The sequence below is a fragment of the Petaurus breviceps genome, unplaced genomic scaffold (assembly GCF_028583685.1).
Source record: "Petaurus breviceps papuanus isolate PSGF00001 unplaced genomic scaffold, PetGlider_PUasm1.0 551, whole genome shotgun sequence".
In the NCBI taxonomy this organism is placed as follows: domain Eukaryota; kingdom Metazoa; phylum Chordata; class Mammalia; order Diprotodontia; family Petauridae; genus Petaurus; species Petaurus breviceps.
This window is the reverse complement of record NW_027186372.1, coordinates 2,695,232-2,718,311: the sequence shown is the minus strand read 5'-3', so window position 1 is coordinate 2,718,311 and position 23,080 is coordinate 2,695,232. Positions and strand designations below refer to the sequence as shown.

The 23,080-nt window shown below is 43.6% G+C and overlaps 1 protein-coding gene across 1 annotated transcript in view; it reads right to left on the bottom strand.

Annotated features, from left to right (window-relative positions):
• Window positions 1-14,524, bottom strand: part of ABLIM3 (actin binding LIM protein family member 3) — a 171,417-nt gene extending 156,893 nt beyond the window's left edge. The window contains exon 1 of the mRNA XM_069102334.1: window positions 14,420-14,524. Coding sequence (XP_068958435.1) covers window positions 14,420-14,432 — 13 coding nt within the window. The 5' untranslated portion in view covers window positions 14,433-14,524. The remainder of the gene's footprint in view (window positions 1-14,419) is intronic.
• Window positions 14,525-23,080: the final 8,556 nt, after the last annotated feature.

Below are 23,080 nucleotides of genomic sequence, written 5' to 3'. Positions count from 1 at the left end.
ATAGTGCCAGGTGTACATTTCCGAAGCATCTACATCAGGCCACCAAGTGAGCAGAAAAGGAAGACCTTCTGGCTACCAGCCCTTTGTTGAAAGGAGTGTCTGTATATATTCAGGTTCTCACAATGAACTCTGAATAACCCTAGGTTGAAGGTATTCCCTATTCCACCAAGTGGAAGTCCTGTTCCCTTCCCTCAGTGGCCCATTTTAGGTGGTTTTCTGGGGTTGCTTCACTAATCCACACCCCTAGTGATATGCCAGGTACCAAAGTCAGTGGGGTATAAAGGAGAGGGCACTTGACTGAATTTTATTCCTGCCTTGGGTCCTTATGAGCTGTTACTATTGGCAAGTAATTTAACCTCTCTGAATCTGACTTTTCCTGAAGGAAATAAGAATACCTGTTGTCATGAGTATAAAAATGAGGACAATATAAAATGTTTTGGCAACCTTAAAGCCCTCTATAATTGTCAGTTGTTACAGCCTGTGCTTCCCAGGGGGGGCTTGGATCTGGGATGACCTGGGGCTGGCTCCAATTTCCCCCAAATCTCCCCATGTGAATCTGTCTCTTCACTTCTCTTGCCTCTCCTTCACACCCCCCTCCCCAGGTGCCCTGGAAACAAAGCCAGCGTCCAGGATGTAGGATACTGTTTGCCTTAATTTTGGCCCCAACTGCATGCAGCAGGATGTGATGTCAACCTCCCCTGAGGGGGTCAAGCGGCAAAGGAAGGACACACAGGCAGCTTTGTTTGGCCAAATCCCATGATCATAAGATTTAGGACTAGTAGGGGCCTTCGATGTGGTCCTGTTTAGCCCCCTCATTTTACAGATGGAGAAATGAAGGCTCAGAGAACCGAAGTGATGTGCCCAAGGTCACAGATACAATAAATGGCATTACTGAGATTTGAACCCAGGTCATCTGACTCAGAATTCATGATCTTTCTACTATGGCATGCTGTCTGCCAAGGAACACCCTGCTGGGGTGATGCAGCGAGGACAGACTTGAAAGCTACTCTCCTCCCCAGATCCAGTCACCTTCCTAGGAAGCAGGATGATACATCACCATTAAGCAGGATCTCACGCGGTGACTGAGACCATAAACTATTGTTTGTCTCATTTGTAAAAAAGGGATAATAACATTTATACGACTCCTCTCACAAGGCAATCATGAAGAAAATGCCTGATAAACTTTGAAGCACTATATACGTGGAAAAGAGGGTAAGAAGATGAAAATCACATGCCATAGAATGTGGGAAGGCACATTTCCAGCTGACACTGCTAGATACTGACCCAAAAGCATTAGTCAAAAAGAGGCTTGGGAGAGACCATGCCTTGCCCTATTTGTTCTGATGGGCTAATCTGATGCTTCTGGAAAGAGGGCACTCAGAAAGGACGGTGTAGGTTCACGGCATGTCTTTATCTCTGTAAGTGTTTGGTTGCACCTTTGAAAGTACTTAAATGATACATATCAGCTCTATCAGGAAAAACAAAACCACGCCTATTTTGAAACTGGTGACAATGCAGATGTTTCTAACAGTTCCTATTACTGTCAGGCTGAACCCATTTTTCTCCCATTATCAAGGACAGTGCGTATTAAACAAAAATCCAACAATGGATGAACTTCCAACATTACCCAGAGAGGCTTATTAAGTAAACCAAATTTCAACTCAATAGCGACTTACCAAGCCCTGCCTGGAACACTGTGCCAGGGGTTGGGGCTACAAAGATTTTTTTAACAAGTTCATAAGTTCTCACAGGAACTCACAGTCAATGAGACCAGGGATATGGGAGTGGTGAATATTGAAGAAGTGAAGAGATACCTGTACCCCAGGTACAAGTTAATAAGAATTCAAGAAGGATGACTTGAGAGATTCAGGAGGGAAAGATCACTTTTAGGTGTCAGCATGGGTGGGGGTAGGGTAAGTCTTTACAGAGGAGGCAGCATTAGAAAACAGACGGAGAAGGAGCAGAAGGATGGACATGAACAGAGGGCAGCCTGTTCCAGGCACGAAGGATTATGCAAAAAGGTATATGGAGGCTGGACATATTAGGACCCCAAGAGAGCTAAAAACGCTAGAAAGATGCTCTTCATCTACTGAATTAACATGTAGCAGGGATAAGTGTCCCTCCTCCTTTTGGGTTTAATAGCTCAGTGACACAATAAAAGATGGAGAAGGTGGGGTTAGACAATACTATGTATGAAAAAGACCTGGGGATTTTAGTGGAATTTAAGGTAAATGAGTCACTGGAATAATACAGACACAGCTATGTGGTGTGGTGGGTAGAGCACGAGGCCTGGTGCCAGGAAGACTCATCTTCATGAGTTCAAATCTGGCCTCAGATTCTTACTAGTGTAGCAGCAAGCACCCTAGCATGCCCAGGGTGTCTGCCAACACAGGCTCTTAGATCTGCTTTTCTGAAGGAAAGCAACTCAAAATGAGTTAACAATCTTACTTTAATCAATCAAACATATATCATTTACCTAGTTCAGGGGAAAAAGTCAGCACCCTGAACTTCAGAGAATACAAACAAGTTACAAGCAGAGGTTACAAGCAGACAGAGAAACAGAGCAGCAGACAGGCTTCCAACTGTCTGACCATTGCATCCTTACCTAGTCAGTTACCAGAGAGGGAAGCACCAACATCTGGGTTTTCAAAGCTGGGGGGCTCAACTGCTGCCCATAGTCTTGTCTGGTCAAATCACACAACTCTTCTCAAAGTGAGCCCCAAAGTAAAACCTCACATCAGGGTATATATAGCCTTTTCCCAGGTCAGGGAATGTCACAACCCTCTTGACCCACTGCCCAATCACAAAGTATCAAGTTGTGGGCATTCCTGAAAAACAAGCCTCCCGCCACAGGCTCCAGGTGATCACATTCAGCCTATTAGGGGGCAGAGTACACTTTCAAATCTGGGAAGGTTCTTAGAGTCACTTAAGCATATCAAAGGACCTAGGGGCAGGGAAAAGCTTAAATTCCCATTTCCATAACAACTAGCTGTGTGACTCTGTGCAAGTCACTTATTTGCCTCAGTTTCCTCATCTGTAAAATGATCTGGAGAAGTAATGCAAACCACTCCAGCATCTTTTCCAAGAAAATCCTAAATGGGGTCACCAAAAGTCAGACGTGACTGAAAAATGACTAAACAACAACAGAATAATATGGAAGTAAAAAAAAAAAATCCATGATCACTTTTTCTGTGCAAAGCTGTTCCATTGTTTTACGGAATTCCTTCCTGGAACTCCTCCCTTTATCACCATAACTTGCACCTTAGTCTCCTTCTGAAATGTGACTTCCTTGCTGTTCTTTAATCAAGACACTCCAAACATCAGACGGAGCCCATCTATTTTCACCAGCTATCCCTCATGCCCAGAATTCTCTCCCCTTGTCACCTTTGCCTCCTGGTCTCCCTAGTCTTGTTCACATCTCAGCCCAAACCCTACCTTTTTCAAGAAGGCTTTCCCAGACCTTGTTAGTGTTAGTGCTTTCCCTCTCCAAATTGTCTCCAAATTCGCCTGTATATTTCTTGTTGCACAAAGTTGTTTGCACACTGTCTCTTCTTGAGCTTCTTGAAGGCAATGCTAACTGATTTTGCCTTCATGCCCTTAATACGGTGCCTCTCATTGTACTCAGTAGATACTATACATGTCTTTCAAAGTAAGTGTTTCATGGAACTTTTGAAAATATTTACATTATACAAATTCATGACTTGACTGCAATTTGATCATCTTATAGAGTTTCCAGGAACACTGTGGGATTAAGTACCTGGCCCAGGGTCACAAAACTAGTCATACTCAAACCCAGATCTTTCTAGCTCCAATGCCAGGTCTTATAGCCATTAGGCCACACTATCTCTCAAAATGACCTTAGGCTGCATTAACACAGGCATTATTTCTAGAGTGAGGAAGATGATATTCCTGTTGTCCTCACACACTGGTCAGCCAACCTAGAGTATCATGTTCAGTTGTGGGCACCATATTTTAAGAAGGGCACTGACATATTGGAATGGGTTTAGAGGACGGAGAAGATTGGAAAATTTCTGTTAAATGAAGATAGGGGAGGGCAAGAAGGGGTATTAGCCTGAAGAAGAGAAGATATGAGAGGGAAATTATAGGTATTTTCAAGTAGGGCACAGAATACTGCACCTAGAGTCAGGAAGACTCATCTTTCTGAGTTCAGATCTGGCCTTAGACACTTACTAGCTGTGTAATCCTCAGTTTCCTCACCTGCAAAATGAGCTGGAAAAGGAAATGGCAAATCACTCCAGTATCTTTGCCAAGAAAACCCCAAGTGGGGTCACAAAGAGTCAGACACAACTGAAAATCAGACTGAATAACAATAATAATATACATAACACAGATATTTGGCCTGGGGAGGCAGATTTCTAATGAATGTGAAGAAAAATGTGCTAGCAGTCACAGCTGTCCCAAGTCAGGTGGGAGCTGGATTAGCATTTATTAGGCTGTGATAGGGAGAATTCTTAATTCAAATATGAATTACACTGGATGACTGCCGAGATGCCTGCCAACTCAGATTCTGTGAGGATGAAATTTGGGTGAGAGAGTATTCTAGTTAGGCAGGAACTCAGAGTTCTCTGAAGGGGTGCTTTACAAGAAAAAGCTGGAAAGGAATGCTGGAAGCAGATTGTCAGTCAGTCAATCAACAAACATTTATTAAGCACTGACTGTATGCCAGACACTTTGCTAAGCAATGGGGATACACAGAATGGCAGATAGTTGACTAGCCTGGACTGGAGAGTGTGTGAAGGGGAGTTTTATAAGTAAAAGCTGGAAAGGAAGGTCAGGACCAGATTGTAGAAATCTTTGCTTTAAAAAAAAATTCCCCCTTCCTCACCCTTCACTCCCCCGCCTCTTAATTACTTACATAAAAGTCTCATATTCATGGGAAAAAAGTCAAAGCTGACCTTTAAGGTCTTCCATAATTTGACTTCAACCTTTCTTTAAATAAAAATTATGATTGCTTCCCAACGATTCTCTCCCCCCCACCCTCCCTACCTAATCAAACCCTATTTTGTAACAAACAAGAATAGTTAAGCAAAATAAATTTTGTTTTTTCAGACTTGGCCATGTCTGAAAACGTATGCCTTATTTTACACCTGTAGTCCACCACCTGTTTGATGACTACCAGCCATCTGAAGTCAAGATTATTTCTTGCATTGAACAGAATTCTAGACTCTTTCATTGTTGTTTGCCTTTGCATTATTGTGGTACTCAAATACAGTGTTCTTTTGCCTACTTCACTTTCCATCCTTATCTTCAATTACTTTCTTTCCTGCATCTTATTATATTTTAGCTGAAGTGAACAATTTACCAATATGGCCCACATTTTTTTTTCCATTTTTTTCAATTAGTGCCACAATTTCCTGCCATCTGAACCTTCCCCACCAAACCTGTTCCCTTGCTTGAAATGCTTTTCCTTCCCAGTTCCACCTAACTCCTATCTATCCTTCCAGCCTCAGCTCAAATGTCACCTCCTCCAAGAAGCCTTCTTCAGCCTCCCTTTCCCTACCCCTTACAAATAGAATGGGATTTCCATATCTTTTGCATTAGTCTCATACATTGAATCTCTTTTATTACTCTTTCACTCTATATCTTGTAGAACAGGCATTTTGTGCTTATATTCACGAGATTTTGAGCTTACAAGGACTTTTGAGATCTAGGCTATCCCTGTCATTTTTCAGACAAGGAAACTAAGGACCTGAGAGGGGAAATAATGTATCCAAGGTCACAGATGAGGCAAATAGTAGTGGTAGGATCTTCTGACTCCAGATCTTCTGACTCCAAGTCTGGTGCTGTTTCCACTTTTCCATTTTTCCTACCAGAATGTAAGCTCTATGGGAGCAGAGGTTATACATTATTCAGTTCTGCCTCCTTTCCTTCCCCTCCTTCCCCTCATCTCCCCCCACCACCCCCCCGCCCCCCATAAGCATAGTTGAGCACTGATTCCTACCAAAAGTCAGCCTGGGGAAGTATTTTAGAAAATGAGTAAAAGAATAAAATAAACCATTTAAAAAAATATGAACAATCAAATATTATCAGCAGTCAGGAAAGACAAGTCATAAGAATCACAAAAAGCTCCCACACCTTAAGTGACCGTTTTCTGCTGTTTGAGTTTACAATGCCCACCCAGAAAATGTTGGTCAGCAGCTCGTGTCGTGGAGGATTGGATTAGTTGTAATAGACCCACCTTGGGGAAAAACAGCCGAAGCCTCCAGGAGGGAGGACGGTTGGATCACATCCTGCTGGAGGCAATCGATGTGCTCCCCAAACCTGGAGTGTAAATTGAGTATCTTTCCATTGACTCCCACTGTCAATTTCAGAGTCACTTTATCTTCATTTCTGATTATTCTTCAATTGCTCCTTTCATCCCATCTCTCCGCCCTCTCTCCCCAGACTCCATCAGGAACTGAGCACAGAATGTGAGAGCTTGAAAGGACCGTTGAACATCAGAGCAAGAAGAGACCTTACAGGGGCCCAGAGAATTTAGAATTGGAAAGGTTCTCAGGTCATAGAACAAAGAATATCAGCAACGGAAGAGATTGAGTGCTATTCCTTGTTTTACAGAAGAGGAAACTGAGGCTCAGAGAAGGTGCCTGTGCCTATCATGTAGTAGGTGCTTAATAAATGCTTATTGCTTGGGAGTCTAAAATCATACAGTAGAGTTCCACTTCTAAAGTAGGATAAGAACCTAGGTCTCCTGGCTCCCGGTCCAGTGAGCACCACTCTATTATATTACATTGCCTCCAATCTGCCTTGATGAGTGGCTTAAAAGGATCTCTCTGGAAAATAAGAAATATGCCTTACATTGAAGAGCACATATACTAAATCTTTTACATGCAGGAAAACCTTTAAGCCTCACAATGAGGCAGGTCATGCCATTATTATTGTCCCCATTCTACAGATGAGAAAATTAAGTACAAAGAGGGAAAGTGATTTTCCTAAGACCACCCAGCTAGTTAAGCAGCAAATCAAGCCCCCAAATCTAGGTCTTCCAATTCTAAGGCCAATGCCCTGCACTCCAGGGCCTCTTTCCCTTATTCCATGATGATTCTGCCCCACATAAATGGAGTTTAGAGTTGTAATCAACTAAAATCCACAGCAAAATTAAACTGACACCTATTCAATGACATGCATAATCATCTCTGTACTGCATGGTAATCAGGCATCAACAGTGAACACTTCTGAGTAAATGAGTGTAATCAGTGTTACTTTTGCACAGCCAAACAAGAAGAAGTGGGGGAACAAAAGAGGGTCATGTATATGAAAAAAGAAGCAAAAACCCCCCCCACCCTTTCTCTGAATATGGAGAGAGAAAGCTGGTCTCAGAATTAAGAACATCTGAATTCAACTCTTTGTTGCATAACCTTGGTCAAATCACTTGACCCCTATGTGCCTCAGTTTCCCCATCTGTATCATAAGGGAGAAGGACAAGATGATCCCTTAGGTTCCAAGGCCAGTGTTCCTTCCACTATTCCATGCTGGCACAGAGCCAGAAAGGCCTGGGTTCAGTTCCTACCTCTGACACTGTCTGGATGACCCTGGTCAAGTCATCTAATCTCTAAATCCTCTTAGGAAATGCTCCAAGGTCATAAGTTGAAAAAAAAAGGTCCCAACCTGCATAAGTAGAGGAAATTCCTCACTGGTGATCCTTATATTAATGAGACTATAAGTCTGACCCCAAATCATCTCTGCCCCCTATTGTGAGTCCTTGTGATCGCTGATAGTTCAAAATAAGAGGCTGGAACTCAAAAGACAGATGAGGGCTAGAAATAGAGATTTGGGATAGTCATAGTAGTTGACAGATGAAATAAGCAGAATAAATGTACTGTCCAGGGAGAAACTGTAGTGACCAGGTAATGTCTTGGAGAGAGCACTAGCTTTGAAGTCAGAAGATCTGGTTTTGAATCCCAATTCTGCTCCTTACTACTTATGTGACACTGATCTCTTACCATTTCTGGGTTCCCTTTTCTTCATCTGTAAAATAAGGAGGCTGGATCTTTAGGTTTGTTGTTGTTTTTTTTTTTTTTCCAGCTCTAAATCCTATGTTATTCTTTGAGGAAGAAAGATTAACCTCGGCCTCCAGGATAGAAAACGGTGACTTCAGAGGACCTATGCTGAAGCGTGTTTCTCAACTCTTGGAGAAGAGGTGGTAGACTAGACAGGAGCAGAGTGGGGCATTCATTTTGTTTGACTGTCCTCATTTGTGTCAAGGGAGAATTTCATGGGGGTGAGGCTGAGAAATAATTGGGATGTGACAGTGATATAAAAAAAGAAAAAAGCATTAATAAAATCTTTGCAAACTAGCCCACTCAGGTCCTCCCTCCCTCTTATCTCCTGGCTGGCCCCACATACCAGACCATGGATGTTTCACTTTCATATTCCTTCCAGTCCATCTTTCTCACCATCTGCCTGACTCTGCCAGTATCATTCTCCCCTCCCTCCTCTTTCCTTCTCCCCACAACAACACACCCCTCTCTGGTCACCACTCCCTTTATGAATAGTCTTCCCTTATTAACATGGAAGTTCCTTCAGGGCCGGGACTGTTTTTTAAAATATGTGTGTCCCCAGTGCTTAGCACAGGGTCTGGATCTTAGCAAGTGTTTAATATTCTTTCACTCAAAAAAAAAGTAATGGGGGTGGGGAGAATTAGTGACTGAGGCTTCTTCCTTTAGGAAAGAGAGATCATAGATTTAGAACTAGAAGGATTAGGGGGCCAATCCCTTCTCTTTCTGGGTCGAAGCTTCTCTGTAAAATGAGAGGGCTGCACGGGATAGATATCTGTAAAGTCCAGTTATTATGGGCTGTAACCATACCTGGAGGGAGATGGAGTTTTGAAAAGTATGAGGGAGGATATAAAAAGGAGAGGCTAAGTAGGAATATGCCATACTTCAAAGGAAATAGGAAATGAAATCTGGGCTGGAGTGCACTTAGTATGGGAGCAGGGGACAGAGCGGAGTAAAGAACTCAAGAAGTGAGAGAAACATAAAGAATGGGAGAAAACCACCCAACCTGCCACCCACTTTTCTCCTCAGAAAATCCATTTCAGGCCCAAGCCAGCATGACAAACATTTGATTTATCTAGTCACCCTCCCTTTTCTCTTTCCTTTAAAGTTAGTGTTATTATGAAGTCATTTTTCTAATCTGTCCAACTTTCAAGACCCCATTTGGGGTTTTCTTGGAAAAGATCCTGAAGCAGTTTGCCATTTTCTTCTCCAGCTCATTTTACAGATGAGGAAACTGAGGCAAACAGGGTGAAGTGATTGTTGCAGCAAGCACCCCAGAGTCCCCAGGGTGTCTGCCAACACAGGTTCTTAGATCTGCTTTTCTGAAGGAAAGCAACTCAAAATGGGTTAACAAGCTTACTTTAATCAATCAAACACATATCGTTTACCTAGTTCAGGGGAAAAAGGTCAGCACCCCAAACTTCAGAATATACAGAGGTTACAAGCATAAGTTACAAGAACATTTCAGTAGACAGGCTTCCAAACTGTCCAGCCATTACATACATCCATACCTAATCCCAGTTACCAGAGAGGGAAGCATCAACATCTGGGTTTTCAAAACCAGGGGGCTCCCAACAATGGCTACCCAGAGTCTCATCTGGTCAAATCACCCGATGCTTCTAAAAGTGAGCCCCAAAGCAAAGCCTCCCATCAGGGCTTATATAGCCTTTTCCTGGCTCAGAGAAAGTAACAACCTTCTTGATGCACTGGCCAATCACAAAGTATCTCCTGAGAAACAAGCCTCACATCACAGGCTCTAGGTGCACTTAAGCCTAGGGGCAGGGAAGATCTTAAAAATTTACATTCCTAGAACAGTGACCTACCAGGGTCACACAGCTAGTAATCCTCTGAGACTAGATTTGAACTCAGGAAAGACAGTCTTCCTAACTTAAGGCCTGGTACTCTATCCACTGTGCCACCTAGCTGGCCGCATCAAAGCTTTTTCCTTGTGTCTGTCCAGTGCCTCCCTTCTCAGTGTCATCCTTCACACTCTGCCTAATACACAAATTCGACAATGTCACACCCTAGTCAAAATCCATCAATGACTCACCAGTGCTCAAAGACAAAGAAAACAAAAAATACACACTTCTTCATTTGGTATTTAAGGCCTTTAACAAACTGACTTCAACCTACCTTTTCAAACTTATTTCACTCTATTCCCCTCCTCAAGAACAGACTGGGATGTTGGGCAGAGACCTTACTTTGAGCCAGGATGAAGTGGGTTCAGGTCCTGCCTCTGACACATATTGGCTGTGTGACCCTGGGCAAGTTACTTAATCTCTCAGAGCTCTAGGCAATTGTACAAGACTAAGTTTCAGGGGATGTAGAGTCTCCTCTATCAGTGCAATCACAAATCTAGTCCCTTTCCTCATCTTTCTGCATCCCATATTTCAGCCAAATTGGACTATATGTTGCTCCCCAATCCTGTCCTACATATTCCTGTACATTTATGCAGAACTGCCCCCAGAATGCAAGTCTTTTCTGAAGATCCTGGAGGAATCCTTTACCATTTCTTCAAGGCTTAGCCCAGCTCAAATGCCTTCTCAATAAAGAAATCATTCTCTTCTTTGGGAACTGCCACCCACCCCCATCCCCAGCTGAAAGTTATCTTTTTTGTGCCTTTGCCTTTATCATGTTCTATCTGGTACCTTCAAGGGCCTATATGATTTCTAAAGGTCTTTCCAGCTATTTTGGCTGCATAGATACTTATCTCTGCACTAATCCTACCTACAAGTCCTGTTATACTGTAAATTCCTAGAGGGCCAAGGACTGCCTTATTTTCCATTTTGTATTCCCACGGACTTGTACATGGTGGATGCCAATTTAATTATTTGCTAAATTGAGCAGAGGGGTTAAGTGGGGGTGAGAAGTGGGATAGGACATGGATGGCAGCCTTCGAAGATAATCATATCTTCCCTACTTCTCTGCCCCAGCTTAAATTCCTTCAATCAATCATTGTATGACAAAGATTCCGGCCCTATCATCTGATCACCCTTCTCTGTACATGCTTCATACTCATCCCTAACATGTGTCTCTGAAACTAAACCCCACAGTCTAGGTCTGGTGTGACCAGGGCAGAGGATTGTGGGGACCCTCACCTCCCTCCTTCTGCTTCTTAGAGAGGCTTGTCTTTTGTATTTCAAGGCTGTGACCCAAGACTGTTTGGGATTCTGAACAGTTCAACCCTGATGCTGCAAACCTGCCAGCCGACAGCCTTAGCTGAAGGCCTGAGGCCACACCTGTATCTTCCTCCTCCAATTTTATCAGCATCTGGACAGAGAGACCCAGAGGAGACTAGAACACGGTCCAACCCTGTCTGAGTCTAGACCAACTTCTCTAAAAAAGACTGTTAAGTGTGTTAAGGATGTTAAGGGAGGGCTTTGCGTATTCCAGATAACAACAGACAATACAACAATTTTGTTAAAGCTGTAGTGCTTTAAAGTTTACAAAGGGCTGTCTAACATAATCAGGAAAAAAACCCATTTCAAAAATAAGGAAACTGAGGCAAGGAAGGTCAGAACCAGATTCAATCTCTGGCCTTTTAATTCCAAGCCTTTCCATTGTGTTACACCTCTTTTCCAGATATAAATTTTCTATCATGATGAGACAGGAACTATAAACTAGGCTGAAGCTACTGCAGAAATTTGGTAATGAGTCAGTGGAGGTATTCTATCAGAGGATGGATAAGCCCTTTTCAAAGATACTATTATAGGTTAGAACTGTAATAGAGTCCTCTATGATTCTTTAAATCCGTGTACACAGAGTTGCCCAGGACAGTTCAAATATAGAGAAAAACTGTTTATTAGTAGAAGTAAGGAAAGAATCTGTGTTTTTTGTTTATTTTTCTTTCCTGGAGCTGCCTTTTGTCCAAATCCCTGCTTTCTTCAGAATCACAGAATCTCAGAGATCATGCAATCTAACTCACTCATTCTCTCTATGGAATCACTCCCAACTCAAGAGTTTCTCATTCTTTTGATCTTGGTGGGAACCATTAGGAGATAGAAGGGGAATGAATCTACTCTAGGCAAGATTTGAAAATTGCACGACTCATCTGTACCAATAATATCCCTATGTATTATTGTCCACGACAGGCTCTGTGTCTTTATCATAATGTGCTACTTGACATCACAAAATAGCTGGATGAGACTTCAGGGGTCATAGAGCTAATGACATGGTATAAAGTGCATTGAATGTAGGATCAGAAGACTTGATTTTGCCACTTATTTGCTGTGTAACTTTAAGCAAATCCAGGTCTTTTTGGCCTTAGTTTCCTATCTATAAAATAAAGCTCCCTTTAGCTCAATTAATCTTCTCAGTTTATACATGAAGAAACTAAGGTCCAGGCAAGGGCTAATGGCCTGCCCAAGGTCACACAAGTAGAAGAACTGGTATTTAAGTCTAATTATTCCCCCTAGCATTAAAATATCTTCATTTTCAAAAATCCATGTAAAATATACCCTTCATGGTGCCCTCATGCTTGCTACACCCTAGGCTGATACTTACCTTGCCTATCCTTAGTTTTGGCCACTAGACATAACTATCCTGGAAACTAGAGAAAGAGAATGGAACTCAGTATTACTGTTAGAAGAACTCTGTAGACAGAAGACATATGCCAGGCTTGCCCTAGGGAGCCTTTAGCAAAAGGGATTATCAACCTTTGTACCTTTCTTCCCTGAATGAAAAGGGTCTCTTTAATCCTGTTTTTCAAAGGGTTATCCAGAACCTCAACCATTAAAAAGTATAACATTTATTTACCACTTTAAAAATCAATTTCCTCACAACTCAGTCAGGTCAGCAGTTCAAATATTATCCCCATTAAACAGCTGAGGAAACTGAAGCCCAGAGAGGAGAATTTAGTTGTCCAAAGTCACAGCCACTAAGAGATGAAGTTGAGACTCAAAAGATATTCAGTTCTCTTTCTGTTAACCAAATCTCTCATGCATACACATTTCTGTTCTTTACACACGATGAAGAGCCTCCAATCAAAAATAAGTTCCAGAAAAACCGACAAGATGCTGATTAGAATCACTGGCACAGGTGGAAATTCTAATGCCTTTTTGACTGTGCCATATTGCACTAATTATTGAAAACTGCAGGTAAAATTCTTAAGGAAAGACCCCGCCTCAAGCCTTTGGTCTAGCCTATCCCAGAGCCAAACCAATAGCCTAGACTGGCAAACCAAAGACAAGCAAAATACAGGACATGTATCTGGGAGGATTACAAAATCATTAAGCTGGAAGGGAACTTTGAGGTCACAAAGAACCCTGAAGTTCTTGCTTTCCTTTGCATGAAGCGTGCTCGAGCAAAGGAACACACACACACACACACACACACACATACACACACACACAAAGAAGGAAGGGGACAACATCAATTTAATTTCAGTCTCATGGACTTTTGCTCTATGACCACAGCCTCAAAGTCCACCTGGATACAGAATAAGTTCCACAGGACACAGCTTCATGCAATGATTTTTTTTCCTGGGCTCATGAACTGAGTATTCAGCATTCAACTCATAGATGGACAAAGCTGGAGGGCACCTTAGAAACCATCTAGCAGAAACCACTCCTTTCATAGAGGAATAAAGGGGGCCAGAGAGGACGAGGGTTTTGACCAAGGTCATGCCAGCAAGTCAGTAACAGAGTCAGCACTTGAACCCAGTGCTCCTGCCTCCTAGTTGGAAGTGTTTTCTACTATGCCCCAGCTGCTCATGCGCCTTCCAACAGCTGTAAACCAATTGGCAAAGATAGGTCCCACCCAATCCATCTGGCAGGAAGATGTCTGAGCCAGCTCCGGCAGACCATTTGTCGTCTGGGGTATGCAGGGACGCTTCACAGACAGTGCCTGCTTCCCTTCTCACATTCCCATCAGTTTCTAAATACAGTCATTCCTCCCCACCCCCATCCAGCATTCGTCAACCTTAAACTACTATAGAAATGTGAGTTACTCCTGTTATTACTATTCAACACTGTATGAGCCAGACTGGCCTTTGGAGAGCTCTGCCTGGGATACTGTACATTTGGCTACCATTGCACACACCCACCAACCTGCTCTTGCCTATTTATACCCAGGCAGGGGCCTGGGCATGGGGACAGAGAGCTCTTTAAAGACACCCACATCTGGATAATAGCCTGACCCAGGCACTGCTGACTACTACAGACAGACCAAGTGCCCTATGGGGCAGTTGTCAGAGATGGGTGGCATCCTCCTGCTCCGAAAGGCCTGCCTGGAGCCTCATCTCCCCCGCAGGAACAAAAGCTGGCAGGAGCCTGGGTGTGGATGGTTCCTGCAGATGTAGGGTTGCCTCTTCCTGCTCCTCAGAACCAAGGCAGCCTCCCCTCCACCTCCACCCCGACACCCCCGGTTCCCATAGAGAAGCCATAGGAAGAGATAGATGTACTTACTGCTGGTGTTCATGGTGACGCCCTGGCTCTGAATTTCTCATTCAACAAAGAGGCCAAGGCGGTTCTTTAAATGTTGTCTCTCTTTGCTCCAATGCTCACCTGGGGTCTTTGCTCCCATGGGGGGGGGGGGGGGGGGGGGGGGGGAGAGGAGGGGCTCGCCGGGAGAGGACTCGAGCTGATCCCCAAGGTTTCTTCCAGCTCGAAATCCTAGGATCCTGTGGTCTTCTCTACGTCAGGTATGCCCTCTCTGCCCCCAGCCTGCCTCTCGCTGCCTCCTGACTGCTCTCAGTCTTGGAAAGGCAGAAGCGATGAATGACAAGCCGATAGGCTGGCAAGCAGGGCATGCAGGCCCGCGGACGGCCAGACCGACTGACTGGGTGCCGCTGCCCGGCGCCTCGCCCGCGCTCTCGCTGGCTCCGCGGCTCTCCCGTGCAATGCGGAGCAATTCCAGCTGGACTTGTGCTGTGAGCGCTCCAAGGGGGTGTGGACCACTGAGAGGGAGGGACAGGCGGGGGGGGCGGGGGTGGGGGCTGCCAGGCTGCAGCCCCGCTCCTGTCCGAGCGAAGCCAGCCCCGAACTCGCCTGCCAGCCGACGCGGGCAGCCCCGAATGCCCGCCGCGCCGCGCCGCGTGCCTGGGGGGTCCGCAGGATGCTTTCGGGAGGTCTGGACTCTGCCAGGGAACGGGGAGGGGAAGGAGACCGGGGAAGAAGCCTCCCCGCAGGCTTTGCCTGCTTTAGCAGTGCCTAGGGAAGCGGGGGCTGGCCAGCTGCCGCCCGCCACCTGCTGGATGTAAGGAGATGTTCCCGGGCTCCTGGCATTCGGGGGGACCGGGAACCGTAACAATGTTTCACGTTTCTAAAGCGCTTCAGGTTTACGAAGCACTTAAAATTATAGCACTTGGAACTGGAAGGGACCCTTACAGACCACCCAGCCCGGTCCCTTCCTTTGGAAATGGAGAAAACTGATCCAGAGATCGGGAAGTGACTCACCCAGGGTCATGCCCCTTATTAGTAACGGAGCTAGGGTTCCAATGATGTATGTGCTTTACATCCCACCACAAACCTCACAGCCGCTCGAGCTCACTCAGTCTAATGGTCCAGGGATGGGGAACCTGTGGTCTCGGGGCCGCATGTGGGCCTCTAGGTCCTCAAGGGCAGCCCTTTGAGGAATCCAAACTTTGGTTCTGTGAGGTTTGGATTCAGTCCAAGGGCTGTACTTGAGGACCAGAGGGCCACATGCAGCCTCGAGGCCGCAGGTTTGTAATGCGAATGTAAATTTTAAAGATCTTCCCCGCCCCTGGGACATTCGCATTACAAGGTTCCACCCCATTTTGTATTTGTGTGGACTGAGGCCCAGAGAGGGGAAGTCCTACAGCTGGTAAATGGCAGAGGTTTAATTTCTTCCCAGATCTTTGGGTTCAAAATCTAGTGCTCATTCTAGCAGGCTGCCCTATGGCAAAAAGTCAGAGGGCAAGTAATTTAGTCAGTGAGCATTTATTAAGCTACTGCTGTGTACTAAGCACCATGAAGAGCCCTGGAGATTTAAAGAGAGATGAGATGACTCCTTTTCTCAAGGAGCTCACAGTCCACAGTCCAATGAAGCAGACAGCCTGAAAACAACCGGGCACAACGAGATATATGCAAGGTAAATTGGAAGTAAGTTACAGAGGGAAGGCATTAGAAGTAAGGAGGATGGGGAAGGTGCCCTTAGGAGGTGGGATCTTAACTGGGACTTAAAGGAAACCAAGAGGCAGTGATGAGGAGGGAAAGAATTCCCAGCCTGGGGGGCAATAAGTGGAAATACCCCGAGGCAGTAAATGGAGAGTCTGGTATGAAGGACAGCAAGGAGGCCAGTGTCATTGAATGGAAGATCAGGTGGGAATGAATCACATGGAAAACTCTGTGTGACTTAGCTGGAGGTGGGAAGGAGGAGTATCAAGGTTTGATGGAATTTAGGTTATAGATCATAGATTTAAAGCTGGGCTAGACTCTAGAGATTATCTGGTCCAATGTCTTCATTTGGGCTGGAGAAGGGGGGGAGGGGCTGTGCAAAACTGAGGACCAGAGTGGGAAGATGCTTCTCACAAGGACAAATAGCTAAAAGTAGCTAAGCTGGAAAATTTGCTAATAACTCATACTTAAGGTTTATGAGGAAAATAAGTACTTTGTAAAACTTGGATGTGCGTTATTATTAGCAGAGTAGCTCATTAGCCTTATTTTATAGGTGGGGAACCTCACAGAACAAGTTTGAATTCCATCAAAGGGCTGCACTTGAGGGCCTATAGGGCCACATGTGGCCTCGAGGCCACAGGTTCCCTACACCTGAACCATTAGACTGAGTGATCTCTAAAATCTTCCAGCTCCAACGGCTGTCAGGTTTGTGGTGGGATGTAAAGTGCATACATAATTGGAACTTTAGCTCTGTTACTAATAAGGGGCTTGACCCTGGGTAAGTCATTTGCCCATCTCTGGACTAGTTTTCTCAATTTACAAAGTAAGGAGCCGGGCTAGGTGGTCCCTAGGGGTCCCTTTCAGCCCCTCTATAATCTTAAGGGTTTTGTAAATTTGAATGCTGGTTTCTTTTCAGGAGGCAATGAACTAGAGTGGAAAAATGACTGGAACTGAAGTCAGAAAATCTGAGACTCTTAAGTTTCTCCAGGAAACTTAGGCTACCAGAGTAGTTCACTCACCTTATTTTATAGATGGGGAAACTTAGGGGGCATGACTTACCCAGTGACAGAACAGTAATTTGTATTTGACATCTCCATCTTCTTTGCAATAGGTCACCCACCCTCTCTTCCCACCCTTCATACAAATCTTCTGAGGTAAGGAGTACAAATCTTACTCTCTCCATTTTGCAGATGGAAAGCTGGAAGCTCAGTTAGTCAGTCGAGCATTTACAAAGGCCCTACTATTGACTAGCAATTAAGCTCTGCAGTAAATTCAGAGTATACAAAGAAAGACAAAACACAACCCTACTCCCAACTCAAAGTCTGAAAGGAAGTCAACCTGTGAACAGCTAAGTACAAACAAGAAATACTCGGGGTAAATTTGGGGTAGTCTCAAAGGAAAGGCGTCAAAATTAAGGGGGATTGGGAAAGGCTTCTTGTAGAAGGAGAAATGTTGGCTAGGGCTTAAAGGAAGCCAGGGAAGCCCAGAGGCAAAGATGAGGAGGGAGAACATTCTAGGCAAAGGAGACAACCAGTGAAAATGACCCTAGTCAGGAGATGGAGTCTTGTTTGGAGAACACTTGGGAGGCTGCGTCACTGGAGCGTAGAATACAGGGGAGAGAGGGCGAGACAGTGGCTGTATAAATAAAGTATAAGAAGATTTGAAAGATGAGGGAGGGACAAGTTTGGAAGAGCTTTGAATGCCAAAAAGAATTCTCTGCTTCACCGGGAGATGAAATGGCTTGCTTGAGTATGTAGCTAATGAGAAGCCAAAGTATTATTAAACAGCTAAGATTTCGAGTTTACAAATCACTTTCCTTCCCAGTTTCACAGATGAGGAAACTGTTTCAGAGAAGGGTGACTTATTTGTGGTCATGTAACCAATGAATAGCCAAGGTGTTATAAAATATTATTTAATAATATTAAAAAGTTAAATATTATTAAATAATATTTAAAATTTATTGAATAACTAATATTTAAGGTTTCCTCCCAAGTACCCTGAGTAAATACATGGGCAGTAGAAATGCTATTATCCTCCTTTTATAGATAAAGAAACTGATGATTTTCCCAGGGTTACACATGCAATTAGAAAATATCCTGGGGTGCCTAGGTGGTGCAGTGAATAGAGCACCAGCCCTGGAGTCAGGACTTGAGTTTAAATCTGACCTTAGACACTTAACACACACACACACACACACACACACACACACACACAAAATTAGCTGTGTGACCTTGGGCAAGTCACTTAACCCCAATTGCCCTCAAGCCCCTCCTCCCCAAAAAGAAAATGTCCCAAGTAGGATTTGACTCCATGTCCAGCACTATCCACAGGAGGCCAAAAAAGAAAAAGGAATTTCACTGGGTATGGAGTGAGAGGGGTAGAAAAATATGGGAAGATATTGCATTGGAAAGAATCTAGCACTAGATACCAGGAATGCTGTTTCTATTCAGGAGGCAGTGATAGAGCGGTAAGATCACTGGAATCGGAGTCAGAAAACGTGGGGTTCTTAAGATAATAACAATGAGAACAATAATATTTCTATGGCGCTTTAAGATTTGTAAAACATTTTCCAAATATCTCATGTGATCTGTACAATCACCCTGGGAAGCAGGTGATATTATTATATTACTCATTTTACAAATAAGGAGACTGGCAAGCAGAGGTTAAAAAGGCTTGCCTACATCACACAATATCTAAGACAGAATTTGAACCCTTATCTTCCTGATTCCAGGGCTTATAATCTATCTACTGTGCCATCTGGCTTATATTCCACTTTGACATTCTATGCTCTTAACATTCTGGATTCCAAGATTCCTGCCTATTTCTCTGCTTTTCAGTAGCTGTAATAATGGCGGAAGCACTGGACTAGAATATGAGCTAGAGGTGCTTAGTTTAAATTCTTCAGCAAAGTTTCTGTGTTATCTTAGGCAAACCATTTCTGATTCCTGAGTTTCAGTTTGATCATTTATGAAATGACAGGGTAAGTTTCCACCTTCTATCCCTAACATTGTGTGGCTTTAAAAATGGTATATTATCTATTTTGCTTTCCCTAAGGGGAGGAAAAAAAAAAAAGAAATACTCTCTACCAGAGGTGTTCAATAGTCAGGGTCCACACTGTCCAATGTAACCTAAACCAGATAAAAATATAATTGAGAAATATTCAAAAAATACATAAAATACAATAAAACATAGACAATACTAATATGTGGTTTTCTAAGTCAATATGCACTGGCAGGGATCATTATGTACAATTTAGTGACCTTGTTTCTGTTTGAGTTTGACACTCCTGCTTTAGACCCTAAAGTCCTAAGAACATTGTTCCTCTTCTTCTTCTACCTTTCTGTCTTTATTCTCCCTCTTGCATGTTATTCTACATTCTATTCATAGTCTGCCACCATGTTCATAGCCTAAGCACTGAAACCAGCTGAGAACTTGGTAAGTGGCATTAGCCACATTCCCAAACACCAACCACACTCAAGAAAACAAATGGTGGGGCAGCTAGGTGGCACAGTGAATAGAGCACCGGCCCTGGAGTCAGAAGGACCTGAGTTCAAATCCTGCCTCAGACACTTAACACAAAAACTAGCTGTGTGACCTTGGACAAGTCACTTAACCCCAATTGCCCAGACTTCCCCCCTCCAAAAAGCAAAAAAACAAAAACAAAAACAAAAAAACCCAAATAGGTCTCTGTAGGCAGATTTTCCTGCCCAAGGAAACCAGCAAGGAAATCATTGTATGACTCATTTTGGTTCTTGGCTAACTGTCCTAGGTAATTCCAAATTTCATATGGTCCACTATCACCCTAAAAAACAGTGTGTGTGTGTGTGTGTGTGTGTGTGTGTGTGTGTGTGTGAGTGATTGAATGGCAGAAATGTAGGAAATAGCACAGAATACTAGAAAAAGGTCAAGGCTTGGGAGTGAGGCCAGGGTCTTAATCCCAATTTTGCTACTAATTTACAATGCATCGTTGACTTCCCATCTTAGGCTGTCAGTCACCATCTTTATGAAATAACATGGAATAATAGAAAAGTCCCTTATAATTCTAGCGTTCCATTTTCTAAGATGCCTTCTAGCTCTGACATTCTATGTTCTGTATTCTAATATTCCATACCCTCCACCCAGCCCATAAGTCTTGGAATCTGTATTCTAAGAGATCCCATCCAGCTCTGATATTCTGTGTTCAGAAAAACTTATCCTGGTTTAGGGGGAGTGAGCTGCACTCTCATAGGATTGGGACATAGAATTCTACTTGTCAATCTATAAAAATGGTCAGTCAGTCCGTAGACATTGATTAGACATCTTTTATGTGCCAGGCATTGTATTAAGCCCTGGGGTTACAAAGAAAGGCAAAAAAAATGGCCCTGATCTAAAGGAGTTCATGTGGGGACTTATAAAGTCATGAAGGTTAAGAAGAAAGTAGAGTAATAGAGTTTGAGATCAGATAGAGATCTTAGAAATAATTTCTTCGGCTGTATCAATAAAAATCAGAAGTGACTATCCTGCTGTTTTATGTCTGGATCAGACCCCATCTGCATTATTATATCCAGTTCTTTGTGGGACGTTTTGGGAAGACCACTGACAAGCTTGAGTTTGGCTATAGGGCGATGAGCAGGATGATGAAGGAACTGGAAACCATGTCATAGGGTGATAATAATAGTATTATGACAATAAGAAGAAAAGCAGGGGTGGCTAGGTGTCTCCATGTATAGAGCGCCGGCCCTGGAGTCAGGAGGACCTGAGTTCAAATCCTGCCTCAGACACTTAACACAAAAACTAGCTGTGTGACCTTGGGCAAGTCACTTAACTCCAATTGCCCTCCAAAAAGCAAACACACACACACACACACACAAGAAAAGCAGCACTCATATAAGCTCACTAATGTTTATCAAACATTTAACATCTGTAGCTGCTATAAACTCTGAAGAGCCTTATCTCACCTCCCACTTGTACTGAGCAGTTAGGTTCCCTGAGCTAGGCCAGCTACCTTCCACCTTCATGGGGTTCTGGGGTGATTCGCTAGTGCCTTGTCACCAGTGTTCTTCACCCTAAGATTAACAGCTGAGAACCAATTACGCGATATTAACAAAGGCATTATAACAAAGCAGTTGGTACAGAACATCTCAAATTGCCCCAGAATGTGTACAGAGTCCAGAGGAAAGGGGGCTTGTGCTTAGAGATCATGAATTCTTTTCTCTTGTTTGTGTGGTGCCTAAGAAATTTCTCTGCATCCATCTGTTGTTACTTCTCAGTGCAGACGCTGCTACATATGAGCCAGGGAAGCTGCTAGATCATTGACTGGAAAGAAGAAAAGTCCCAAATCTTCCAGACCCTTTAAAGTTGGTATGGTCCTCCTTCAGCCAAATAGGGATCGAGAGGCAGACCCAACCAAGGTCCAAGCTTAGGCTTCTCTTCCCTCTGCTTGGCAGATGGTTCCTTCTCAGCCACTCATCCCAGTTTCTGGAATTAACCCTCTTTCAACTTGCTTAATAGTTTATAGCACGTTTCCTTGGCCTATACAAACATGATTGTCATGCAACTTTATTCTAGCTCTGTAGACTTTTTAGCACTTTGTCTAAGGCCTATGAGTGATTGGTTGATTGAGACATGTTCTCATCTAGTTAAGGTATTAAGGTTTAAATTGGGTAAGGTCGTTACTCTTACCCCTGTTTTATAGATGAGGAAAGTGATTTGTCCATCATTACATAGCTGGTAGGGATCAGTGACTGGGAATGTTTTTCTGGGAATAGGGAAGACAGGCTAGGCAGGGCCAGTGACTTCAGATATCTGAAGGGTCACCATGGGGTGGGGACGGGTTTAGACTTGTTCTCTGTGGACCCAAAGGGCAGAACCAGGAACAACAGGGGTTAATTACAGGGAGGCCCACTTTTGCTTGGTATCAATAAGAATTTCCTGTCAATGGAATGGAACTCCTGTTGACTGGAAACACTTAAGGAAAGGTTGAGTGGCCACTTAACAGGGATGTTGCAGGGGATTTTCACACTTAACCAAGAGTTTGGAACTAGATGCCCTCTAATAACCTTCCTGAGCTACAATTCTATAACCTCAGGCAACCTTCTCATTTTGATGAAGAAGCTCAGAGAAGGGAAATGAATTAATACAGTGCTTGGCACATAATAGGTGCTTTATAAATGCTTTTGTTTTTTATTATTATTGCTATTATTTTGTAAATTATTATTGCTTTTGTTGTTATTTCCACAGGTCACAGATCAGAGTAGTGGAGCTGAGACAAGAATCCAAATCTCCTCATGCTTAGCTCAATATTTTTGTGAATATGGATATGCTTACATTAATAGAATTTGAGTCTCTCTCATCTGGATTTTAAGGGTCTTAATATTATTCCACATGAGGATCAATGGAAGGAACTAAGGGTCTAGACTGGAGAAGGCAAGACTTAGGGGGACCTGGTAGTTGTCTTTAAGTTATTTGAAAGGTCTGTGGGAGAGGGAATAGATTTGTTCTGATTGGGATGAGTGACAAAAGAAGAAAATTTAGGGTTGATATAAAAAAAAAAAATCCTAACAAATAGAGCTGTCCAAAATGGACTGCCTTGAAGGTAGTGGCTTCCCTTCCACTTCCAGGTTCACCTTTAAGCTCAAATATGAAATCTTCTGTCTTGCATTCAAAGAACTTCATAACCTAACCTCCTTTTACCTTTCCAGTCATCCTCAACCTTATACTCTGCCACCTGCTCTGTGATCCAGTGACACCGGCCTCCTCTGTTCCTCCCATAGAACACCCCATCTTCAGTCTCTGTTTGCACTGACTGTCGGTGCCTGGGATTCCCCTCCTCATCTCTGCCTCCTGGCTTCCCTGGCTTTCTTCAAGACTCATCTGAAATCCCACCTTCTAAAAGAAGCCTTTTCTTATTCCTTTAATTCCAGTGTCTTCCCTCTGAGATTATCTTCAACTTATCCTATATATATCCTGTTTGTACACAGCTGCTTTCAAAGTTGTCTTTCCCATTAAACT